The sequence below is a fragment of the Pseudopipra pipra genome, chromosome 3 (assembly GCF_036250125.1).
Source record: "Pseudopipra pipra isolate bDixPip1 chromosome 3, bDixPip1.hap1, whole genome shotgun sequence".
NCBI lineage: Eukaryota > Metazoa > Chordata > Aves > Passeriformes > Pipridae > Pseudopipra > Pseudopipra pipra.
Genome location: NC_087551.1, coordinates 7,185,315 through 7,208,183, shown reverse-complemented (window position 1 = coordinate 7,208,183; position 22,869 = coordinate 7,185,315). Strand labels below are relative to the sequence as shown.

Sequence of the window (22,869 nt, the reverse complement as noted above, 5' to 3'; positions counted from 1 at the left end):
AGAAACAGTATGATTATTTACCTCTCTTTCCCATTCTGTCATTTTTACTGCCATTTATGAAACTTATCAGTGATTTGGTTCAGTTCCTGAGCCTAAAAAACTGTGTAGGTGTGAGGAATTGCAGCACTAGGGGACTCTTATGTGTAAGCCTCAGGACATCTCCAGGTTTCCTAAGGCTCACCTTTCACCCAAGGGAATGATGCTGGGCATTCATAAATGTTTTCTAAACTCTGTGGTCATGGGACCTGGCCTTCTGAACGACTGCTGGCTGCCAGAATGATCCCTGCACCTCCACTCCCATCACAACATCACAATCACACACCCACCATGCTCATTACCAAGTACCTGGTACCACAGCAGCTCTCTCCAGCTGTCCTCAAATAGCAGCTTTAATTCCCCTTTGCACCACTAATCTGTGGTGAGGATTCTTGCCTTTAATTTTGAAGAACCGATGCAGGAGCCCAATGGCTTTAATAGGCTTTTCTTTCCCTTGGGTCAACCCACTGAAAACATGAACAACTTAATAGCTCGTGCTGCCACTAGATTTTCCATCAGCACATACCGTGCCCCTATTCCATTTCAATCTTGCATCCACTGTATTTTCCTAGCACTTCAAATGATCTTGAGGGAACTGCAGAAAAGCAATAGACTGTGAAAGCAAAGAGGTCCTGGATCTCCCAAGCAGGACAGATTTGTCAAAATGTCACACTGTTTGTTTCAAAAAAGGGAAAGAAACTTTCCTTTCTATTCCAAAGAAGTCACTCCAAACCTAAGAGACCGTGCTAGTCGTCAGCCGTGAGCAGCTGCACAAGAACGAGATGGGTGCTGGGAGTGAGCAGGAACAGTACTTATAAATGATATTATAAGGAAAAAATGGGGAAGGAGAGGGGAAGAAACTGAGAGGTCACAAACAGCAAATTGCCCAAGAGTTGGAAGTTAGAAAAGTTCCTTTCAGACAAGCACAAGTCATCTTTCACAGAGTCCACACTCCATCTGACCAGGCCAAAAGGATGCTTTGCCCGAGCTTCTGATAATGTACAGACAGGTCTGCACACCCTTCTGGCTGCAACTATTTATTTCTGGGGTCACTGCTTCTGAAAGAGGTTACTGCTGAGCCAAAGAGTAGCCTTGGAAAATATTTTGCTCAACTCTTTTTCAAGGAGACTATTGCCAAGTATATGAAGAATGAGCTTCAAAGTAGCAGAGGTGTATGGATCTACCTGAAAGGCAGTAACAATATACAGTGTGGGAGAAAGATTCTTCCCTGTTATTTAATCAAAGACCCCAACCTAAATTTTGCAGCTTAAAATAAAACATGATATTTACAACAAGGACAGGCACATGAAGTTCAGCAAAGTTCTGGGAATGGATAGGAATAGGTACACTGTAATTTTCAAACATTTTGAGATATAAGGATACAATAGCTAGCATGCAAAATAAAAATTAATTAAAAAAACCCAAAACAAATAAAAACCACCACAAACCTCAATAAAATTCGAATATAATAAAATTTTGAACATAAAACACATTCAACTGAAATGTCTTGCTCTTTGGAAAGAGCACTTGGCTTTCTGAAGGCTCATCACAAACAGAGACCAAGCACTCTGTTTTAATTTTAGAAAACTGTTAGCTTCTTAAAACCAAGCTGAACATCGTATCACAGAATTACAGAATCATTAAGGTTGGAAGAAACCTTCAAGATCATCTAGTCCAACTGTCAACCCAGGACCACCATAATCACCCCTAAATGATATCCCCAACTGCCATATCCAGACCCCTCTTGAACACTTCCAGAGACAGTGACTTTACTACTTCCCTGGGTAACTTATTCCAATGCCTAACCACTCTTTCAGTGAAAATGTTTTTCGAATATCTAATCTGAACCTCCCCTGGCCCAACTTAAGGCCACTTCATCTTGTCCTTTCACTTGAGATAGGGTAGAAGAGACTGAACTCCCACCTCACTACAACCTCCTTTTAGGTAGGTGGTCCTCCCCTGAGCCTCCTTTACTCCAAGCTAAACAACCCTTGTTCCCTCAGCCGCACCTCATAGGATCAGACCCTTCATCAGCTTCATTGCCCTTCTCTGGACTCGCTCCAGCACCTCAATACCCTTTTTGAAGTGAAACTCATCTGCTTGTAAAGAAGCAGTAATTGGCAGCACTCAATAACAAACACCTTACAGATGATCCCTATCACATCTTTTTCCCCTACCAAGACACATGTTCAGTAATGATCATTTTTCAAAAACAATTAAAGAAATGTACTCTTTTATTTTTTTTTAACTGAACCCTGCTCCGACTCCTTTGAAGTCAGCTGTAAAATATGGTGATAAACACAAATCTGCTCTAGAGGACTCATTTTGCTACAGAGTTCCTCACCTGTTCCAGTTCTTATGGCTGATTTTTGGATCTGGATGGTGACTCATCAAAATAGAACAGATGCTTAAATGAAACACACACAGAGGCACACGTGTGTATGTATGTGTGTTCAAGGGCAGTAAGCAACTTTTCATAAATAAATGGCTGGGAGTCACTTTCCCTCTGTAAAGAAGGGAATAGCTGAGTGATGGATGGTGATGCTGGATGTGTTACCCAAGGCAGTGCTTCCCACTCTGCTCCAGAAGCACCACGTGCTCCGTGGAGAGAAGCCATGGCTGAAATCTGGCTCCTGGAGAATCGTGTGGCTTTTGCTGTCAGAAGATGTCATTAATGCTGATTGCTGCCCCCATTTCTCTGGTGAAAGCCTGGCATCCTCCTCCACAGCAGTGAGCCAGCCCACACCAGCCAGCCCCAAAGGAATGGGAGGGAAAGCAAACATATTGTAAGTGCTGTATTACCTCCTAAGCGTGGATGCCATTTTTAATTTCTGCTGATAACTGGATGAATATAAGAGCAAAATTTTACAACGATGATGTGGAGTGAGAGCAAATAACAGGATTACATCAGAGCAAGAGGTGCTCTAACCTCCAGCTGCTCTATGCCAGCAGGGAATAACTACATTCTCCTCTGAACACAGACGGTACATAAGTAAGCCATGAGAGGACCAAAATCATAAGTAGTGATTTGAATCATCAAACCAAGTGTGGTGAGGCACTGGCAGAGGTTGCCCAGAGAAGCTGTGGATGCCCCATCTCTGGAAGTGTTCAAGGTCAGGTTGGATGGGGCTCAGAGCAACCTGGTCTAGTGGAAGGTGTGCCTGCCCATGGCAGAGGAATTGGAATTAGATGGTCGTTAAGGGCCCTTCCAACCCAAACCACTCTGTGATCACAGCCCTTCCAGAGGGAATCACATGACACATATTCCCAAGAGATAAGCCTAAAAGAACAACCTAGATACTACAGAGGGCATTTCAGCTCTGTGGTGAAATCATGCTCTTCCACCCATTTTAGAGCCATGTCTCAAGAATCAGATTTTACCACTGACATTTTGGGGAATGAGGGAGGCGCAAAGCTTAGCCGTGATAGAATAGCTTGTGTTTAACACTTGAAACACCCACCTGTCCTCCTGACACTCATCTCCTCACATGAAGCCAAGAGCATTTTCAAAACACTGAAAAGTACAACCTGTGAGTTGCTTTAGAATAAAGTAATCCACCAGCCTGGGTGTTAACATCTGCACCACAGGAGTGTATCGCCACATGATGACGGGCTTGGCCAGTATTTCCTGGCAAGGCTAAAGACTGGATTTAGATTAGCAAATCAGTGAGGTTTATTTTCTCTGTTTCTTGGAGAAAACTTTAAGACCAAATTCAAAATTCCCAGTGTGAAACAGAAAAATTTTGCCTACAGCAGAGCTTCCAGAATAGCGGGCCAGGAAAAACCAAGTGTCAGTGCTGGCAGTCACACATTTGCTTCTTTTCCTTGCAGAGAGCCATTATGCAGTGTTTTCTAAAATTGTAAATGTTCTTTCTGGCTCACAATAGGAAACAACTCTAATATGCATCACAGGGTATGAGACAAAATGTGTGGTGCTATTGTTGCCTTTGATTTGTCTTCCATTTATATCAGCTCTCAGTAAGAATTACACAAAGACAGAGCTGCAGATTTTTTTCTTCTCAACTTTTTCACGTTTCGTCCTTTGGTTCACAAATTCTAGGGTCTAACTAGGACATTACATCAGAGACAGGAATTTACATTTAGATAACATAATGCAAAGAATACTAAGAACCATAATCCCCCCACGCTACCAACAACTCCAGAGTACTTGACCTCAGCTTTGTAAAACAGGGATGTGACTTATTTGCTTCAAACTGAACATTTCTTTCTCTTTGTCCATTAACCTAACAATTGGTTGCGCTTTTTTTTTTTTCTTAGTTGGTTTGTTTTTGTCCTATTCCCTCCCCCATTTTTTGTTGATTTTGAGGAGTCTCATTCCCTGTGCTGCTGCTGACTTAGTCTCCAGCTATGGAGATGGCTCCAGTTTGTAGTTTGGGAAGAAGCCTGGCAAAAGAACCTGAGTGGTAATTACAATAGGAAGGCCACTGTGTTTCTGAGAGTCACCTAAAAAGACAGGTAGTAGACACCCCCAAGAACAGCCTTCTGATTTCAAAATGCTTAAGAGAGGCAGCTTTTCTTTTTCCCAACCCCTATCCAAGGACTCAAGTAGTAGTGGGCAAGCAAAAATCCAGCAAAGTGCAGCAGAAACACACTAAATTGATATGGAGAAGTCCTCAGTCAGGTTCATCAGCTCTGACATATACCAGAATTGACACCCAGGTCCTGTGATTTACAAGATTTACAGCTCAGTTCAGGTGGATGGGTCAAGTACTGTGGGCTTTTTCGTTTCCCAAACAGTTTTTTCCCTCCCCTTGCACAAGCTCATTCCCACTGTTTGAAGAGGTCCATCCTGCTGTTCCTGGTCACTCTGGCAACTTTATAAGAAGGAGAACAAGGGGTCAGAAATCTACTCTGGGTTTCACATACACCAGACACTTACTTCTATCAAAAGAAAGTCAATTCAAACAGCAAGTTAGACTCAAGGCTGGCTTATGGCTAGACCACTACTGGGACATTGGGTAAAAATTCGAGCAACTGCTTTGGAAAGCTTTTTCCCTCAACCATCCTGCCTTCTCTCCAAATTACTGAAGATTCTTCAAAGTTCTATCTCGAGGCACCAAACAGAAACTGGAGGCCAAAACCACATAACACAAAGTCCGAACAAAAGTCTTTAAGAAAAAAAGAGGGGGGGAGGAAACTGTCTCAATATGTTTCTTATCAGAGGATATGCTTTCAAAAAGACCAGTATTTTTCCCTTTAGCACTGGAGATCACACCCCTCTTTCCATCAAACATTCTTTTAACATAGAAGTTGCTCCAGATGCCAGCAGACACAGGTCAGTATTTTCAAAAATAGGTGACTAGCTTCAGGAGCACTTTAAAAGGGAGTTTAGATCCTGATTTTCAAAAGCTCCAAGCTCTGAGCAGCTCCAGATGGCTTCAAAGGGGTTCACTTCATAAGGTGTTTTGGATGTGCTCAGCATTTTTGAAATTCAGGGCACCTATTTGGAATCCTAAACATGGACTGAAAAATTCCATGCCAATTCTCACTGCACTAAGGATGACACCACCTCTCTAATCTGTGCTTAGAAAGCTCAGTAACATTATAACTAACAATATAGCTTTTCCCTTCTTTTTCCCACAACAGAATTTATAGAACTCCTAATAAAACCAGTGTCTATCATGAAAACTGGCAGACCTGAGTCTAACGAGATAACTATAATTTTCCTTGAAGCTATTGAGCAAGTCAATAACACCTCCCCAAATCCTCTTAATAACTGATGATTAACACAGGTTCCTTACAAGGAGGTGTCCTGAAGGTCAGCCAGAACACAGCAGCCAGGGCTGTAGGATACTCAGAAATGCCACAGGTCATAGTAAAAATGCTGAACCCCAGGCTGGCACACTGCGGTATTTAGCCCTTCCTGTAATTCTAGCCCCTTGCTACAGTGCCAGAAAACCTAAAGGCTTATCCTTGGGATCTTAGCACCAAAGTCAAGACCTCTACCAATTAAGCCAGAAGAGAATAATTGTATTAGCAGTTGATAGCAGCAGCCTTCTGTCCTGCTAAAGAAGGATGACATGCACACATTAAAAGCATTTCCTGAAGCTAAACTCCTTCATATTGCAGGATTTGGACCACTTTTTATGATTTATTCATAATGAAGAGCTTCTCAGCTCAATAACTTGCAGATGCCCAAAGCCTTTTCATTATACAGCTTTCAACTATTCTGGGCTTAAAAAAAATAAAAAAGAAATTGATATAGTGGATCCACCCTTGGGTTGACCAGCAGCAACGTGTCCCCTCTTCTTCTCCCCTGGAGTACCCAGAGCTGGAGGACAATACAGAGCTTTTGCCAGCATATAGTACAAGGGTCAGAATTAGAGGCTACAGATGTGCACTGTACAGATATGCATATGGTCTAGGTCTGCAAGAAATTGTATGACAGTGTAGGATTATCATTGCCCACAGTCTCCACAAATACCTTGGCATCTGTTACTTTCATGGGAACTACTGAAGCTTTCAAAAGAATGCAAAAAGTGCTAATCCCCTGGTGCAAGTGACTTCAGCCCTGACAGGTACTTTCTCAGAGTCACAGATAAAACTGAAGGATTCAGCCATAAAGGATTAGGAGTAGTGTCACCTAGAATTAAGTCACTGGCCTTGAACCATGTTTTTGTTCAGTGCTGTCAATAGCAAATTTCACCATCTTAAAAACCAGCTTTATTGAGTTTCTTTAAATATATATATCTATCTCTTGATTTCCTGAGGGGGTTTAAAAGTCTAGACACCTCATGTTGTATAGTTTCCATTTTTTACTACACTTTGGTGCACTAAAACCCACCAATCTGACAATCCAAACAAATTATTTTCCCAACTGTGCACAGAATGTTTACTTATACAAGAAGAGACAGGAAATAAAATAAACACCTTGCATGTCTCTCTTCATATAGAATCTATTTTAAATAGCACAGACCCTAGAAGGGGAGGGCCTGTTACACAGAAAATTGGTCTTTGTCTGAAAAATTTAGAGCTCACAGCAAATCAAGATAAATATCTTGCCTGCTTAGCTGCCCTGTTATTCTGATGTAAGAACCCAAAGGAGGTCTCTACATGAGATGTGCTTTAAGTCAAAAGTCTATGGCCTTTCAGCAGGTGTAGAGATTATTTGGGCTGGTAGGGAAGAAATAAGGCTTGTGCCTTAACAGGTTGTTCCAGTTCACCTTGAGTACCTGTGACAATGCTGAGCACTGACTGAAAATCCTTTGAGGGTCCCAAGCACTGATCCTCAGCCTGGTAAAACCTGCCATAATTTGAGAGTATTGTGCCTGGCTCAAGCTGAAGACGGACCAGGCTGTTGCAGTTGGCAACAGCCCCGACACCATGACAAAGCCATCACAGCTACTGCATCCTGCAGGCAGCGGGTGGTCCTGCTGAACAGGGAACCCACTGCAAAGGCACATGTGGAGTCGATCAAAATATCTCTAACAAAACCTTCTCCTGAATCAAATTACCTTTTTTTTTTCTGTTTTAAAAGAACAAATAGTTTTATGGGAAATGTCACGTTTTCAGGGAGCCACACAAACGTATCCCGTGAAGCCCAAGATTTCCAGAGAAATGGTGCTGGCTCTTGCCAAAACTATGAACTGCAGCTATCAGATTGCCTTAAAAAAAAATAAAAGTGAAAAACTTCCCAAATTTAAAAGGAAATGAGTATTTTTTTGATATTGTAAAACATTTTCATGGAGGCAGGAACAAGAGGGAAGTGCTTCTGACCAGCCAGCAGAAGCACCTATGAGTGTGTGTACTAGTCATTCACACAGAGCCAAACAAGCTATTTGTTCAGCAGCAGGATCTGGAGGAAGCCTGTTGGTCACGGAGGATCTGTGTATAAGTGATGCAATTGTGATGGCAGTCCATGAAAAGGATGCTCCAATTAGGCTGATGAACATGCAAAGCCATGGAATTTAGGTTGTGCACTCCTCAGGTAGAGACAACTGCGTACAGCACTTTGCACCATATTACCAGTTCAGGTTTAGAGACTGTGTTACAGGGCTATATGGCAGTAATGATTAATGATGACAGTAACAATACTAATGAGTAAAAAGATGCTGCTTATCCTTCTGTATGTTCCCCATCAGCAAAATTCTTCACTCAAATTTCATTTCCTTAATACAGAGTAATTCATAGCCCAAGAGATGACTTAAGAGTGTACCTATTACTGTACAATAGAAAATATAATGACAATAGACCCAAATTAGAGCTCACTAGGTTCAGTTTACCAACTCTTCACTCTCATGGCACATTTGCTACTGCAAGCTCAAGAGTTCAGATCCATTTTATTTCTGCCTGTCCTCAGGCTTACGAATCCTGAATTAATGCAGCTCTTTCCACAGACCAAACACAAAAGAATTCTGCAAATAGCTGAAGGAAATGATAAGGACTCCAGGTGCCACAGATCACATACTGTACACAGAATGACTTCCCCAGAGTAGGCCCACATAGCAGTGCCTTGCGGCATCCATCATTACAGCCCAGTCCTTGGAGCGCTCCCGTTGTGTCCAAGTGCAGCCGGCTCTCTGCTCACGGAGCGGCGCTTGTAGCCAACAGCCATTATCCCTCCCGAAGGGAACACACAGAGATTTCAACATCAGGCCTCAGGAAAGGTGCTTTTATTTCAAATCTTTTTACCAAGGGCTGCTAGTGGGCCAATCAGTTTAAGTGTGTGATGGTTTATAGCAACAGAACTGTGAAGACCCCAGAAACTGGAAACTGGTAAAATGTGGGGAAAAAAGAGTTGCCTTCTTGCCAAAACAAAATTCCTGGTAATACAGAGTATTGGATCAAAGATAAACTATTTTGCAGAAACATGGAACTTGCACACACCTCATCATGAAGGCTTTGGGAATGCTGGGTGGCAGCCTCTCTGATGTTCTTGGCCACCCTGGCTGAGCACAGCCAAGGCTGGATCAGCCTCCTGCCCCTTCCTCCAGCTTCCCTATGGACATATCCTCCAAATTCTGATTCATTCCCCATGTGGCACAAATCACCAGCAGAAAGACTGCTCAGTGAGAAACTGGGGAGGTCCTGCCGCTCTTGGCAATGCCTCATTGGAAACTCCCAGCAGCAAGGCTGCGAGAAGGCAATTCCAAAGTGTGCCTGCCAATTTGTACCTGCTGTAGCTACTCTCAGAGGGTTAGAACTCACTCCTTCATTCCCAAAGCCTGCAGCAGGCCTGACTAGTTCAAGCTCTCAGACCTCACAGGGATATAGTAAAGCATGAAGCAGCTTCAAGCTTTCCGCATGTGTCCTTTGGGTGCTGGGGTCATAGGATCGTAGAATGGCTTGGGTTGGAAGGGACCTTTAGGATTATCTAGTTCCAACCTCCCTACCATGGGTCTTTGCCCAAAGATTCTTCCACCTCTCAGTCAATTAAGAGAAGGTACAAAATACCAGAGAAATGGCATTTCCTAGCAATTCTGATAAACAAAGTATATAACCAGCTACTTTAAAAGCAGGCTTTGAAATGCCACTGGCTCGCTTTGTTCTGAGCACATTCCCAGGGAGAATGTCAGGTCGCATAACTCATTTGTTATCTTTACACAGAGGAGCTCCGCTAAGCGCCAGCCATCATAAAAATACTAACATCCCTTTTTTGTGGAAAACAAATAGAAAAGAAAAACGCAGCATCTCTTTTAACAAAAAAAAAAAGCCAGTTAGCACTTCAAAGATTGCCACACGGTCTGTAAACAGCGATGTCAATACACAGGGGGAGCAGCGCTCCTCTTCAACGACAGCCTGAGTTACTCGAATGAAGGAGCATCCTTACAGGGATAACACTTCCCCATGACACAGAACTACACCGTGCATTCATTTAGACACACTCTGCGTTTTATTTCCCTCGATGGTTTGAAAAAAATATGCAGAATAGCATAGGAATAGTGTTTCAATCCAGCCTTGTATAAAGCAGTGCTCTCTTTCAGGCAGCGAGCACCCAGCAACAACTTTATGTGTACCATGAAGGGGAGTGTCAGGGAGAAAACTGCAGTGACTGAGGTCACATTCCCTATGTTTGCAAAGAAATCCTCTCCCACATTTTTCCCCACCATCGAAGGACACTTCCATGTATTTACAGCTAGCCACTTTAATGATATCTAAATATTTATCTCCTGAGTGGCTAAATTAGTGGGCATTTAATTCTAGTGATGCAAACACCTGATGGCTGGGTGCTCTCATTTGCCTGTAAATGCAAATCACCAGCCACTGAGTTCAATTACGTGGCAAATGTCCACATTCGGATACATCTGAGGTATCTGAAATCCCACACAAAATCTGTGCTTCACATGCTTAAGCAGCTTTATTTCATGCTTTATAGGGAGGGAGGTAAGAAGGGAAAGAGCTGTGTGCTGGGTTTTTTTTTTAAATCTCATTTGCAGTCCTATAGCTAAAACTTGGAGATTAATAACAAAAGTGTGTATGTGACAATGCAGAAACAAATGCTGTTCAATGTCAAACACAACGCAAGATGCAAATTTATTTTTCTGTTAATTAACCAGGCTTTCATTTCAACTGCTCTGATCCTGTAAATAAAGCTCACAAGCCAGTTTCAAACAAGTGTGGGAATTAAGCAAACAAAAAAACCCCCTAAACCCTCAACCAAAACACCCCAACTCAACCGTCTCCTAGCACTGGCTGGCTAATTATGTTTGCCATTTTTCATTCAGAGGGATCTAAAGAGATTAGAACAGGTTAAAAGCAACAGTACTCAGGCACTGGCCCAAGGGTGACAGTCCTTTGAATACCACCAGCCAGTTGCTGTCAACCACTGCCAAGAACCAAGGGGCATCCCTGAATATTCTGAGAGATAAGAATGGGAAAGATGGATAGAAAGATATATGGATGGATGAGAGGACAGACAGACAGAAAGAAGGGAGAGAAGAAAGAACAAACAACTGGTCCCCAAAACACTAAATAACATGAGATGCTCCTGCAGCTATGCCTAGCCTCTAAGGATTTGCTTTCCAAGCTCTTTATTGAAATTGTTCAGGTCCTTAACTGATCTCCTGGGGGGCAGATCAGGGGGGCTGAAAAGCCTTTAGCTAATTAAGCATGGCTGAGACATGCTTGATGAGATGGGGAAAATACAAAGCTTTTGAAAGGGTGAAAAATCCCTGACCATCTGGTAGTGGCCTTGAGGAGAGAAGAAAGGGGAAGGACAAAGGGGCAGCTCTCTGCAGCAAGGAGGTACAGGACTCCCTAATTACTGGGTCACCGAGACCATTACTGCTCCAAATGCCTGTGAAAGCCCACAAAACAAGCTTAGGAGGCTCTGCAAAAACAACAGCTCTTAGCAAGGATAGCATCTTCAGGAAAGCAAACAGGAGCAGCTTTCCCCAAGATACATCTGCTAATTAGAAATGATGGGTAATAGATGGCGGTGGCAAGGCCCCCAGATCAGAACAAGAATTTTCCCGGCGACCTCTCTACCTGTCTCCTCCGACTGCTGCTCTCCAAGGCCCCACAGATGGTGTTCTCTTTAAATTAATACCACCCCGCCAGCCAGAAGGAAGCTTCTGTTGTACTTGGCAATTCAGGTGAACAGCCTGCATTTAGGTTTCAAAGCGAATGCCCCAGGTGTTCCAGCAATATGGCAAGCAGCTGATGTGCTCCAGCCTCTTCAGACCTGGATAAGGCTCAGCTGTGTTTTCCTATCTCTAAGACCAGCTAGAGAAAAATCACAGCATTCAGAGGGCAAACTTCGCAACATCAGAGCAAAGTCTGAGCTATCTTCACTCTAAATGGCTTTGTCAGCCACGAGCTGCAAAAGTGCTGGTGCCATCCAAACAAAGAGCTCTCCCTTGCCTTCTCCTCTTGGAGAAGCTGGATATGGCTCTGGCTGATTACAGGTGCAGGATAGCAAGGAGCAAGCTGGCTTTGACACCCAAAGCTGCGACCAAACCCTTGCCAAAAAGCAGTGCTGTGCTCACTCTCGCTTTGGGATGTGAAATCATACAGCTGATTTCCTCCCCTCCCACGCACAGATCCTTCTCCAATTATTTTAGCTGTGTGCTGTGATCCAGTCAGATTCATAAGCCGGGCAAGGGAAGGCTGTCTCCATCCCTGAATAGGAGACCTCATTAAAAGAAGGAAGTGGTTCTGGCAATCTAATGCACTGCACGGCACTGCTGTTTCCAGGATCAGATATAAACCTCAGGTCTTGGCTACCTAGGGTGGTTAAATATCCAATAACAATTGTGATAAGAACAAATGGCGTGAACCATATTTTCTGGCCAAATCCTGACATCCCCTGGGTTCCCCTTGAAGGTTCATTTGGAAAGATTTCCTGTGTCTTAAACTCTAATTCAGTACTGTTAAACATTGGCTGTGTTTAATGCCAGAGGAACAGTTCCATGAGCAGATTCTGTGATCTCTGTATATATCAGTTTCTAAGATACTTGAATTCCTTTAGATAGGTACCGGATATACATATATTTCCTATCATCTGCTTTTCATGCTCACACACTTCAAGAGCCAGCTGGATCTGAAAGCAGAACTGCATCCAGGAAATCTATTCCCCTCCTCATCCTACGTCATGCTGGAAGGAGACAAGATTAGAAATATTGTTTAAAGACTTTTTCCTTTTCTTTTCTTTCTTAAGTAAACTTGCCCATGTTGTAGGGCCAGAATATTCAAAACCAAGCTACAAAAGCATCTGAACTTTTGGACATTTACCTGAAAAGCAGCTGTGTTTCAGCTGTGGGGGGCCTACAGTACCACTGTGTGGTTACTGAGATGTCAGTCATCTGCAATTCAAGACTCAGGCTTCTAAGTGCAAGCAGATTTATCATGAGACAGGTATCAAAAACATTGACAATGGTTTAAAGGGACCACAATTGCTGTACCTACCACACACTGGATAGTTACTGCTTTGGAAGACAGAGAGAGAAACCAAAATCACAGAGGATGCCAGTTTTGCCAGTTCGAGACTAGTGTGGGAGCTTGTTAGCAACACTCATGTGAGAGGAATTGTAAAATATCTGCTGTCCCAAGGAGGAGATCCCAGAAAATGAGAGCACAACTCTGCTCTCTTTTGGAGATCCAGCTTTGGAGACCAATGTGACCACCAGAGAGGAGCTCCTGATATCAAAGGAAGCACTGGATGTGCTGGTAAGGATCACACCAAAACACCATGAATGTGTGAGGTGAGATGCCCAGAGGCAGGGCCAGGGCCGAATGGAGATGTGATGGCAGCACAAACTTGGAGCCACGGGCATCCAAACCCACGTGAGGGAGTGGGACCATGCCAGTGCTTACCATGGGCCTCATACCCTGTTGAACAGAGCATGATGGAAATAAATCTGAAATAATGCTGGAGGGGGTCAACACCTGATCCTTGTGTCTTAGAGATCCATACATGGCAGCCATGAGGGAGGCCCTTTCCATCCTTTCCACACATGCTGGGTCAGCATTGACGACAACATGTGACCTGCAGAGACCTTTCAATGCTCAAAAAGGAGCAAAACAAAAAGCAGTGAAGCTGCTGTACACTCAAACTAGCAAATCCTACTCAGTTTTCTGATCTCTCCAGACCAGCTGGGCTGACGGATGCACCACCCAGAGAGGAGGTGATACTCAGACCCAGCCCTGCTGACTACCTTCCTGCTAATCTTCCCTCTAGCTTAGACTGCTGGAAGAATCAGCCAATTTAATTTCCTTGACTCGAGCTACTGGAGTTAGGTACTGATTTTTCAGCACATTGACATCTTATTTTGAAGCACCTGAGGTATCTCCATTTGTGCTCATTTGACGCCTTTGTGCTACATTTCAGGCTGACAGACCATACAAACACATCCAGCAGATGCACTTTAACTGATGAAACACCTTGCAGCCGAGATAGCATTTGGCCACAAACTGGGAATCTCAATGTTTTCCGGGCCCTGAGACAGTGAATTTGCTATCCTGACCCCCTGACTGTATACCATTGTTAGCTGTATCCAGGGGGCAATGGAGAAAAGATTATTGACTTTTTCTGCTCAGAATCCAGAACATAGTTTAACTGATTTTCTATCCAGGTAAGAATGGTATAGCCTGTAAGTGACTGCTTATTTCCTCCATAGAGAAAATGCTGAACGTGTAAACACGCTGTCTTTCAAGGGCTGTCAAGTAATGTAGGTATTGAGTGGTTTTTGACAGGATGCTGTAAATGGAATAAAGACAGTTTTGGCCTCTGTGGCAGCTATGATTACTGGCATAGCTATGCCCTTCACACTAGTGATTGGAGAACAAACAAACAAACAACAAAGGCTGCACATCCACAAAGGGGAATAATGAGACAAAAGGCTACGTGTCTCAAAATTTCAGGGTAAAGACCCTGCACCAGTGAAACAATAATGAAGGGCATCTTGTAGTTGAAATTTGCTGGCTGCAGAAAGCAATGGATTTTAGAACTCTGGATGGAAGTCACAAGTAAAGTCTGAGTCTCGGAGGAAAACACTAACCATTTAAGCAAAGCACAGTGTTACTCAAGTATGGAAAAATTAAATTATGAGCGTCCAAGCATGCGTATGGGCAAGTAAAAAAACCACCATTCCATACTCTTCATATTTCTCTTGGATCTCTCAAACAAAACCAAGTGCTTTTGCAGTTGCCCATAGACTGTCTGCAGCTGCAACTCAAAGTGCATCACTCAGAGCACTGCTTTCATTGCATCTGCAAACACATGCACAGCACACAGGAGTGCTCTGGGAAAAGACCTTCAGACTTCGTGGAAGACCCCAGAAAGGAGACTCTGAGCTTTTTGTGAAATAACAGAAAGTCCCAAATGCACCAATATGTTGAGATGACACTACTGCCTGATTAAGGTGCAGGTGCAGTCACAGGGATGCAGGAGGCGAGAGCTTCCTCCCTGGCAGATCACTCACGGTGAGTAGAGACAGGGTCAGTTTGGGCTGTTGGGCTAATACTGTGGGCCAGGCATGCTGGTGGTGACCTTGCAGGCTCATCTGGAGGCAAAACGTGATGAAAGCCAACCAAGCAGAGGAAAACTGTTCCAGATGGCAAGATCTGCTCGAGAGAACGCTCACTTGTCAACCGCATTAGGAAAAGGTGAGGGGACAGAAAAGCTGCTGCCAAAACATTGTGGGTAACAGGCAGAAAAAAAGGAAGAGAAAATACAGAGGTATGAGGAAAGCATTATGTTTCAAAGATCTAAATGAGATCGGGTGGGATTTTTCCTGCTCTGGGTTTGCAGCAGTGAGAAGCAGATTTAATCTCAGTTGGGGTCATGCAACCTCCACTTTACAAGTTGTACACACATTTCCCCTCACTATGTAGCACTCCCTCCTTGTACAGCTCTGGCCTCACTGTCCAAGTGCCAGGAGCAAGGGCACTTATGAAACCCTGGTGTACCTCACTGGCAGAGTCAACAGTGGGAATGCACAGAAGAGAAAACAGAACAGAACTGAATCAAAAAATATGCCTCTTGACCCACCTGACAGTACACAGAGTGAGTACACATCACCCTTCTCATACGAGAACAAGGTTTACTCCTCACCACACCACTGGGCAAAACAACAGAAACAAACCTACTGACAGCGAGGTGACAGTGTTTTTCCCCTGCTCCCCCAAAGAACAAGCAAGGGAATCTTTTAATCCTTTGTTCTGTACTTGAAATAAAAGACAGTTCTCCCAAATCATCCCTTTTCCACTCCCACTGCTTGTGGTTTCCCCATACCTACTTATGACCGGATTCCACACTATTTAATGAAAATCCCTGGCTAAGTGCAGTTTGTCTCTCTGCTAAATGTGTGGTCATTTGAGTTTCTGAAACAGCTACGAAGTGGTGCCACAACCTGGGCATTTGATACATCCATTTTAACCTCAGCAAGTGGGAGCACAGAAATTCCAGTTCCAGAGCTGGCTCAGTAGGACCTGCGTGTATTCCATCATAAACATACTTTATTAAAAGAGGTAAGATTCCAAATTTAATCAGTGCTTAACAAAATGAATCCTCCTTTTGTAGTAGATGTGGGAACAAGAACATAACATGTGTCCACGGGGGATCAAATTCTTTCCTGGTGAAACTGCCTGCACTCCTTTGGTCTGCTGGACCCATTCTAATTTAAGACCAAAGTTCTAGTGTGGCAAATAGGAGCTAAGCCCACCATTCAAACAGATGCCTCTGTAGCTGTACAGTATATTTAAAAATGGTGCCATATCTCTGGAGGTGCTAAAGCTAATTTCCAGATATACTGTTAACTATGATGCCATCTGTAGCAGTACAGTCCTTGGCCAGTGAGCCCTACTTTTTCAATATGTTCCAGGAAAAAGTTTCTAAGATGTCAGCCTCTCTCCCATATTCCTTTGACTCATTCCTTGGGTGCTATTTGAGATGATGTGAAAGGGATACATTTTTCATTTGCATAAGGTATTGCTGCCTCTCTGGAGAGGTGAACTAAAACCAAAGCCTGGCAGACTTGGAACCCACTACATGAAATATGGATTCCATTATCTTCCCAGTTTTCACATGTCAAAAGGGCGTTATCAGTATCTTAAAGCTCTTCAAACCTTGTAGCTCGCAAGTAAAAAACATGTAACATCATGTAATACTATTATAAACATATGAGGACTTAGAATGACTTCATAGCATCTGCTTTTCAGTGGGATATTATGACTGTATATTTTTTGGCATTCCCACCATGGAAAATCAAAATTAAAATGGCACTTCAAAATATTCCATTAAAAATATCCAATTTCTCCTCCAGCTTCTCAGAAGATTTAATTTCTTTTCTTTCTTTTTATTTTCTGGATATGGAAAAGAGTTCTAAAACTTCTTTTACTTGATTTAATGCTGAGTGTGTTTCAATTCAGTGCTGTTAATTAAACTAAACAAAGGCCGCATTGTCAACAGTTTCAGCAGGAACAAAGAGATGATATTTTTAAATGAAATAAAAATCGTCAATTCATAATTTCTATTCTGCTAACTGAAAATGAAATGAAATGAAGAAAGCAATCAAATACAGACAATAATCCTTAAACACTATCATTGTTACAGTGCTCCCTTTTGTTGTTTCTTGTTTTCTTTCCTTTTGGCTTTTTGTCTTGTGCTCTCACCATCAAGTCTGATAACATAAAGTGACTGTGACAGCAAGCAAAATGTTTAAGCTGAAAAATTCCTTACATTTTCTACATTTTTTTATTAGAAAAGCACACAGAAAAAAATTAAATTGCAAGAGATGAAAAATAATTAAAACTTAAAATTGATCTTGCACCACCTATTCTTTACATACATTCAGGCTAGCATCTGATATACGGAGAGTAATGAAAAGAAACAGATTCCTTCTGTGGCAGGAAAAAAAATATGACTTTTTCCCCCTGAGGAGACTGAAATCAATATCTGGAGCAGACTACTGACAGTGTAATAACCACCCCGCCTGCCAACGCACAGTGCTGGGCAGCATCCTTAGGGAAGCCCCCTCAGGGAAGCCCTGCAGGAGGTCTGCATTCCATTTGTCACCCCATTGTGCTGATCCTGCACCAACAGCGAAGCCCCTTTGCTGATGCAAGAGCCTGGAGACCTCCCAGTTCAGAACTGGCAAAGCCACCACACCACAAACATAAACCCACAGACAGTGGGACCAAAAAACCCACTCCTCTTCCTCAGACTGTAACACACAAGCAGAGCAGAGAAGATGTGCTCACACAGAGCCACTCACAGGCAGATCAGCCTCACCTGGCTACTTCCACAAGCCACAGACATTACCTGGATATCCTTTTCTACCATAGCTATGATGCCTTTAGAAGGTGAAAGTATTTTACACTGGGATATATAGACCAAACAGCACTTGGGCCACCACAAACTGGCGAGCAGAATCTGCTCACAAAACCTCTTCATCTGACTGATAGTGCAACTGCAAAGTTCACTGGAGTTTCATGCAGATCTCCAGCAAATAAAGGCATGTAAAGCAAGGCTTCTTAAATCCTAGAGGTATCCCCTGGATAAAGGCACTTCTTTGGCTTTCCAGGGATAATCTTTCTCCACATCTCCAGCTACTCCCATCTACTTGCTTCCCAACAGTCCACCTCTCCGTGTAGCAAATCCACTTTTATTTTTCTTTGACAAACACCAATATCTGTCAGAAGCCGATTTGAAAGACACATTTCATATTTAGTTAGCATCAGAATATGCTGCAACAGCCCAAAAAATGGCATCTGATCTATTCAGTATGGGTTGTTATCAAAGACCAAACACGCTGTACCCGATTCAGGATATTTATTCCTCTCCTCTTTGGGCAACTGAATAAAAGAAGTTGGAGTCTTTACACTAGATCTTCAGAAGCCACAACTCTCCAAAATATCTTTGTATTCTTTTCTTTCCAAACTAAAAGAATTTATCTTTTTAAAGGAAGTTTTTTTTAAATCTCTTTTTTTTTCCCTGAAATGTCTCATCTCTCTCCACTTGAAGCTGAAAAGAAGTTTGATTAAGCAATAAAAGGTAGTTACAATTGCCATGAGTCAAGAATAAAAATGTCAGATTTGTCCAAAAAGATCTTTCTCAAGAAGTTTTTAGTTTCTCTATAGCCACAATGTCATATTAAAGTCATTATTTTGATGTTATTTATGACTGTACCAATGCATAAAAAATCCTATAAATGCCTGAGACTGAAACTATTAAAAAAAAAAAAAAAAGAGAGAGAGAGAGCTCTGTTCCTCAGGTTTTGTAATATCTAATTCTCTCCAAGATTATGCCATAAAATTATCACTCTTGCTAAAGTACAATGAGCAAGTGAAGGATGGATGAAAAGATGGCTACAGAGTTACAGAGCTATTCATGTAACAAAGACTGTTGAGCAAAACTGAGCTTAGCTTGAACAGAAATTAAGCAGAATTCAAATTTACAGTAAACAAGCACTGACCAGAAGATTGACAAAGAAAATCTCATGTACTTCAAATGGTTTAAATTGTGAAACCTCCCCTAGCCAGCCTTGGTTAGGGTGAGGATGCTACTCATTGGGTGCAGGAACATCCCAGGTCAAGCTCAAACCATGTGAGATAAAATATTTTAGCCCAAATACAGAAGAGAGAAAACAGAGAAATAACAGAAATAACTTCATTTTCTAGTGCTCTGACAGAAATCCTATCCCTCCAAAGAGTGAGGCAACTTCTAAGGATGATCAGAGAAGGAAATCATCATATTGTATGTCTTGACGAAGAGAGACAGAAAGAGATGGGAAATAAGATGACAGAGGGAAGAGTGGGCTCGGAGGAGGAATTGGCTACATATTCACACAAATACACAAATCAACACAGGGTTTATTTCCATGTGCTGCAAATTGTGGCCTGGAAGAAGTGTGCTGATTAAACCTGCAGCTAAATGCTGAGTGCATGGTCATTACAACATAACAGGACTATTTCCAAGTGTACATATAAAGAGACTGCCAAATGGTCTATTAAAAGCATGTACACTTACCTAGTCAGCAAATAGGTCAGTGATCACCACTTACTCTGCTTTTTAATAAAGGGATTTGACAATATTCCCTAATCTTATAAGAAACACAGATTTTCATTATTCTTTTGTGAAGCACAATGAGTGCATTATAGTAGCTAGAAAAAAAATTAAAAAGGCATCTTAGTTTGCCTTTCTTCTTCAGTTGCTCCCTAGTAATACATAACTTTAAGTTACAGTAGGAAAAAAAAGGGAATAAATTGGCACATGCGATATTTTATTACTGATTTTGGAAAAAGCAACAGCAGGTTTTTATGAAACACACACAGTGCCTTACATTGTTATATTCTTCAGGGTAATCTGGCTTGGTTCTTACTGCTGGCAATGGGAAACAGCAGTGAGACTGCCAAGACTTTGATTCTTCATTCCTCTGGGCTCCTGGCGCCCCAGAACCTTGTGAGCACCAGGATCTGGGACTCCTTAGAAATACACACTGCTGCATGACCCTGGAGCTGTGAAGCCAAATGAACTATACAGAAAGGACCCTGCAAGCCCTAAAATCCCCCAAACCACAGAGATGAGCTGGTAGTAAAACTTGCACAATTAAATCAGAAGCTAGCCTGTGGTTTGTCAGAAGTTTGCAAAAACTGAGACACATCTCAAAAGCAAAAAACAGTCATTTTTCCAAGGAAAACCATATCACTGAAAAAATTCCTAGCACGCTTCAAAGCCACAATCAGTAGCTGAGAAGAAATCCAGCTTTAGGTTGGAAAAGGGACTCTGATCTTTGTTGGCCATTTAGTGGTTCACACAGCTCCAGTGCTGGGGACCACACAGGTCGCAGATGACTCCCATGAATCCAATAGCTCCCAGTGAGAGAGAGAGACAGAAAGAGGAGAGAGGCAGATATATGCTACCCTCTGCTCCAGGATGAGCTTGATAACATAGAAAAACCAGTCAGTCATAGAACAGAAAGATCAGGTAGTTTGCAGTTTAGTAGTCGCTACATTGCAGTCGCTACATAGAGATCCAGAATGGTCCAAAACAACTAAAAATCCCTGTATTTCTATTTAACGGGACTAGCAGTCCCATGTTAGTTTTTTTCCCCACGTGTTCCTAGACAAAAATAAGCCACTTCATCCTATGTCAAATGTACTGTGCACGCTGCTGGAAAACTATTCAACTGAATTAGTTTACGAGGTAGCACTTGGGTTACATAAAATAATGTTACATATTAAATCTCTGTTTTATGCTAGGTAATCTCTTTCCATTAAGAGAAGTCTCTTGTTGGGGAATATGTCTTATTTTATCAGCCTGAACTTCAGCTGATTTTACTTTTTTACTTCTTTTTGTCCAGACCCACCTCACTTTGTGGTGAACTTTCAAAACCCATGTGGCAGAGTATGTGCCCACCAGAACAGGAAGCATCTAGCAAGATGAAGTTTGAGAGTGCTTATACCCATGAGAATGGAACAAAACAAGGGAAAGCCTTAATTTCCTCCTCAAAACCCTGAAAAAGCACCCATTGATTTTCCCTGAGCCAAAGACAGTATATTTGGAAGAAGCTGAACAGAATATCTATGCTGTTGTCCCAAACACAGACTCAACACATCAACTCCTCTTATCAGGGAACTTACCAAAAGCTCACTTAAATTGATGAGAGTCCTTCTATGGACTTCCAACAAGCTTTGGATCAGAGGAATCCTGCACAGGAGCAACGCCTGAGCCCCCAGGTAGGAACACGTTCCAAGATATTTAGAAAGAACCTTTTACTTACTTAGTATTTGAACTTTTTAAATCAGGAGCAGGAAACAGAAAAGTGCCAAGAACAATGCTATTCTGACATTACCTTCTTTTCCTTAACGTTACATATTCTAATAGTAGGTAGAACAGATGGTGGAACACCATCTCTCTGTTGAGAAAGCGACAGTCCCTAGCTGTAGGGGACAATAAAGTATTTAAGAGGAGAAAATTTACAAATCACCAAAGTATATTTTGTCCAACTTGCTTATAACGAGGCATAAAATAAAATGTAAATAACTTCTATTCAGAGGAAATTAACATGAAGACATTGGTATTTGCAATCAGAGTGAGCCTGTATTGTATAACCTGGTTTTGCAGCTGAGGTAGGGAGCTACCATTTACCTGGACTTGAAAGTAAGGATTATATCAATTCTCCCTTCATCATCATTAATACAGCACAAACCAGTACCATTAACATGAACAATAATAAGGAGATGTGATTAGTCCCAACTTGGATAGGCAATTAAAATTAAAAAAAAAAAGGAGAGGAAATGTTGTTTAGCTGTATATGAACAAAGAGGTTCTATTAACCCAGCTTTGCAGTGAAGAAAAATGTCAATATTGCTAACACAGGTTTGCAATTAAGTTGGTGTCAATGTGGCTGGGAAAAGGAGTTCATAATTAGGACAACACAGTTAGTATTGACCTGAATTTTCAATAAAAATCATGTCTGTGTTTTAATTTGGAACTGTAAAATTCATCCCCATGCTCTACCATATAATGACCATATAATTATTAACTTGCAGCTACTTTAGATTAGAGAATTATTTACATAATACATTATTTTATATATCACCATGTGCCTGTTGCAAGTGGTGAGATGAATGCAGGGTTCCCAGAAGTGTCCAACACTTAAACTTTTACATTTCCTTGCAGAAGCATTCCTAAAGATTTAAATACTTTACTCCCAGAAAAAATTACTACTTCAGCAAGACTCTGCATTCCCACTCTAAATATTGGTTTCTTCATTAGAATTATTAGTTTTAGTTAATTGCTGGTTAAATCTTTATTAATGACCTCACAAATAATAATCATACCCATTTATTTTAAACACTCTTGATGCTTCTGGCGAATGTGATCAAGAGTGTACTTAAATGGACATAAATTGGTTGTTTAATCATCCTTATGCACTTAAATGCAGAAAACCAACAATGAGAAGAGTATTTATTTTAAAGGCACCTTTGAACCTGGGTGTGCACTTTTTTGCACTTATTTTCCTATGCAAATCCAAGTTCAACATACCAAAACAACACTCAAAGATAAGACAAGAAAGGATTTTTTTCTTAGAAGAAAAAAGCTTTTATGTCCTCTTTTCATGTTTCCTACAATAAAAAGGAAAACATGAGTCCAGCAGCATTCTGTCACAATCTGTTTTATAAGTAGGCTCACCTCCTTCTTCTTTTCCTTCTTCCTTTTCCTCTGCACCAGGAATCAAAGGTGTCTCAACTTCTGTTGTGTCTTCTTGGTTCAACAGTGTCTCTGAATAAATTTGATAAAAAGAAGATGAACAGTAAGGCCTTTCAGAACAGACATGAAAGGATTAACATCCACTAGAGACCTTGCCATTAAAAACACTGGCAGAGGAAAAGGATCCTTTTCCCCAAGGGTACAAATACAAAAGCTGC

The 22,869-nt window shown here is 41.9% G+C and overlaps 1 protein-coding gene across 4 annotated transcripts in view; it reads right to left on the bottom strand.

Annotated features, from left to right (window-relative positions):
* MACROD2 (mono-ADP ribosylhydrolase 2) overlaps positions 1 to 22,869 on the bottom strand; it is an 841,246-nt gene that overhangs the window by 17,642 nt on the left and 800,735 nt on the right. For all 4 annotated transcript variants that reach the window (XM_064647572.1, XM_064647573.1, XM_064647575.1 and 1 more), the window contains one exon: positions 22,634 to 22,723. In XM_064647572.1, the coding sequence (XP_064503642.1) occupies positions 22,634 to 22,723 (90 nt within the window). The remainder of the gene's footprint in view (positions 1 to 22,633; positions 22,724 to 22,869) is intronic.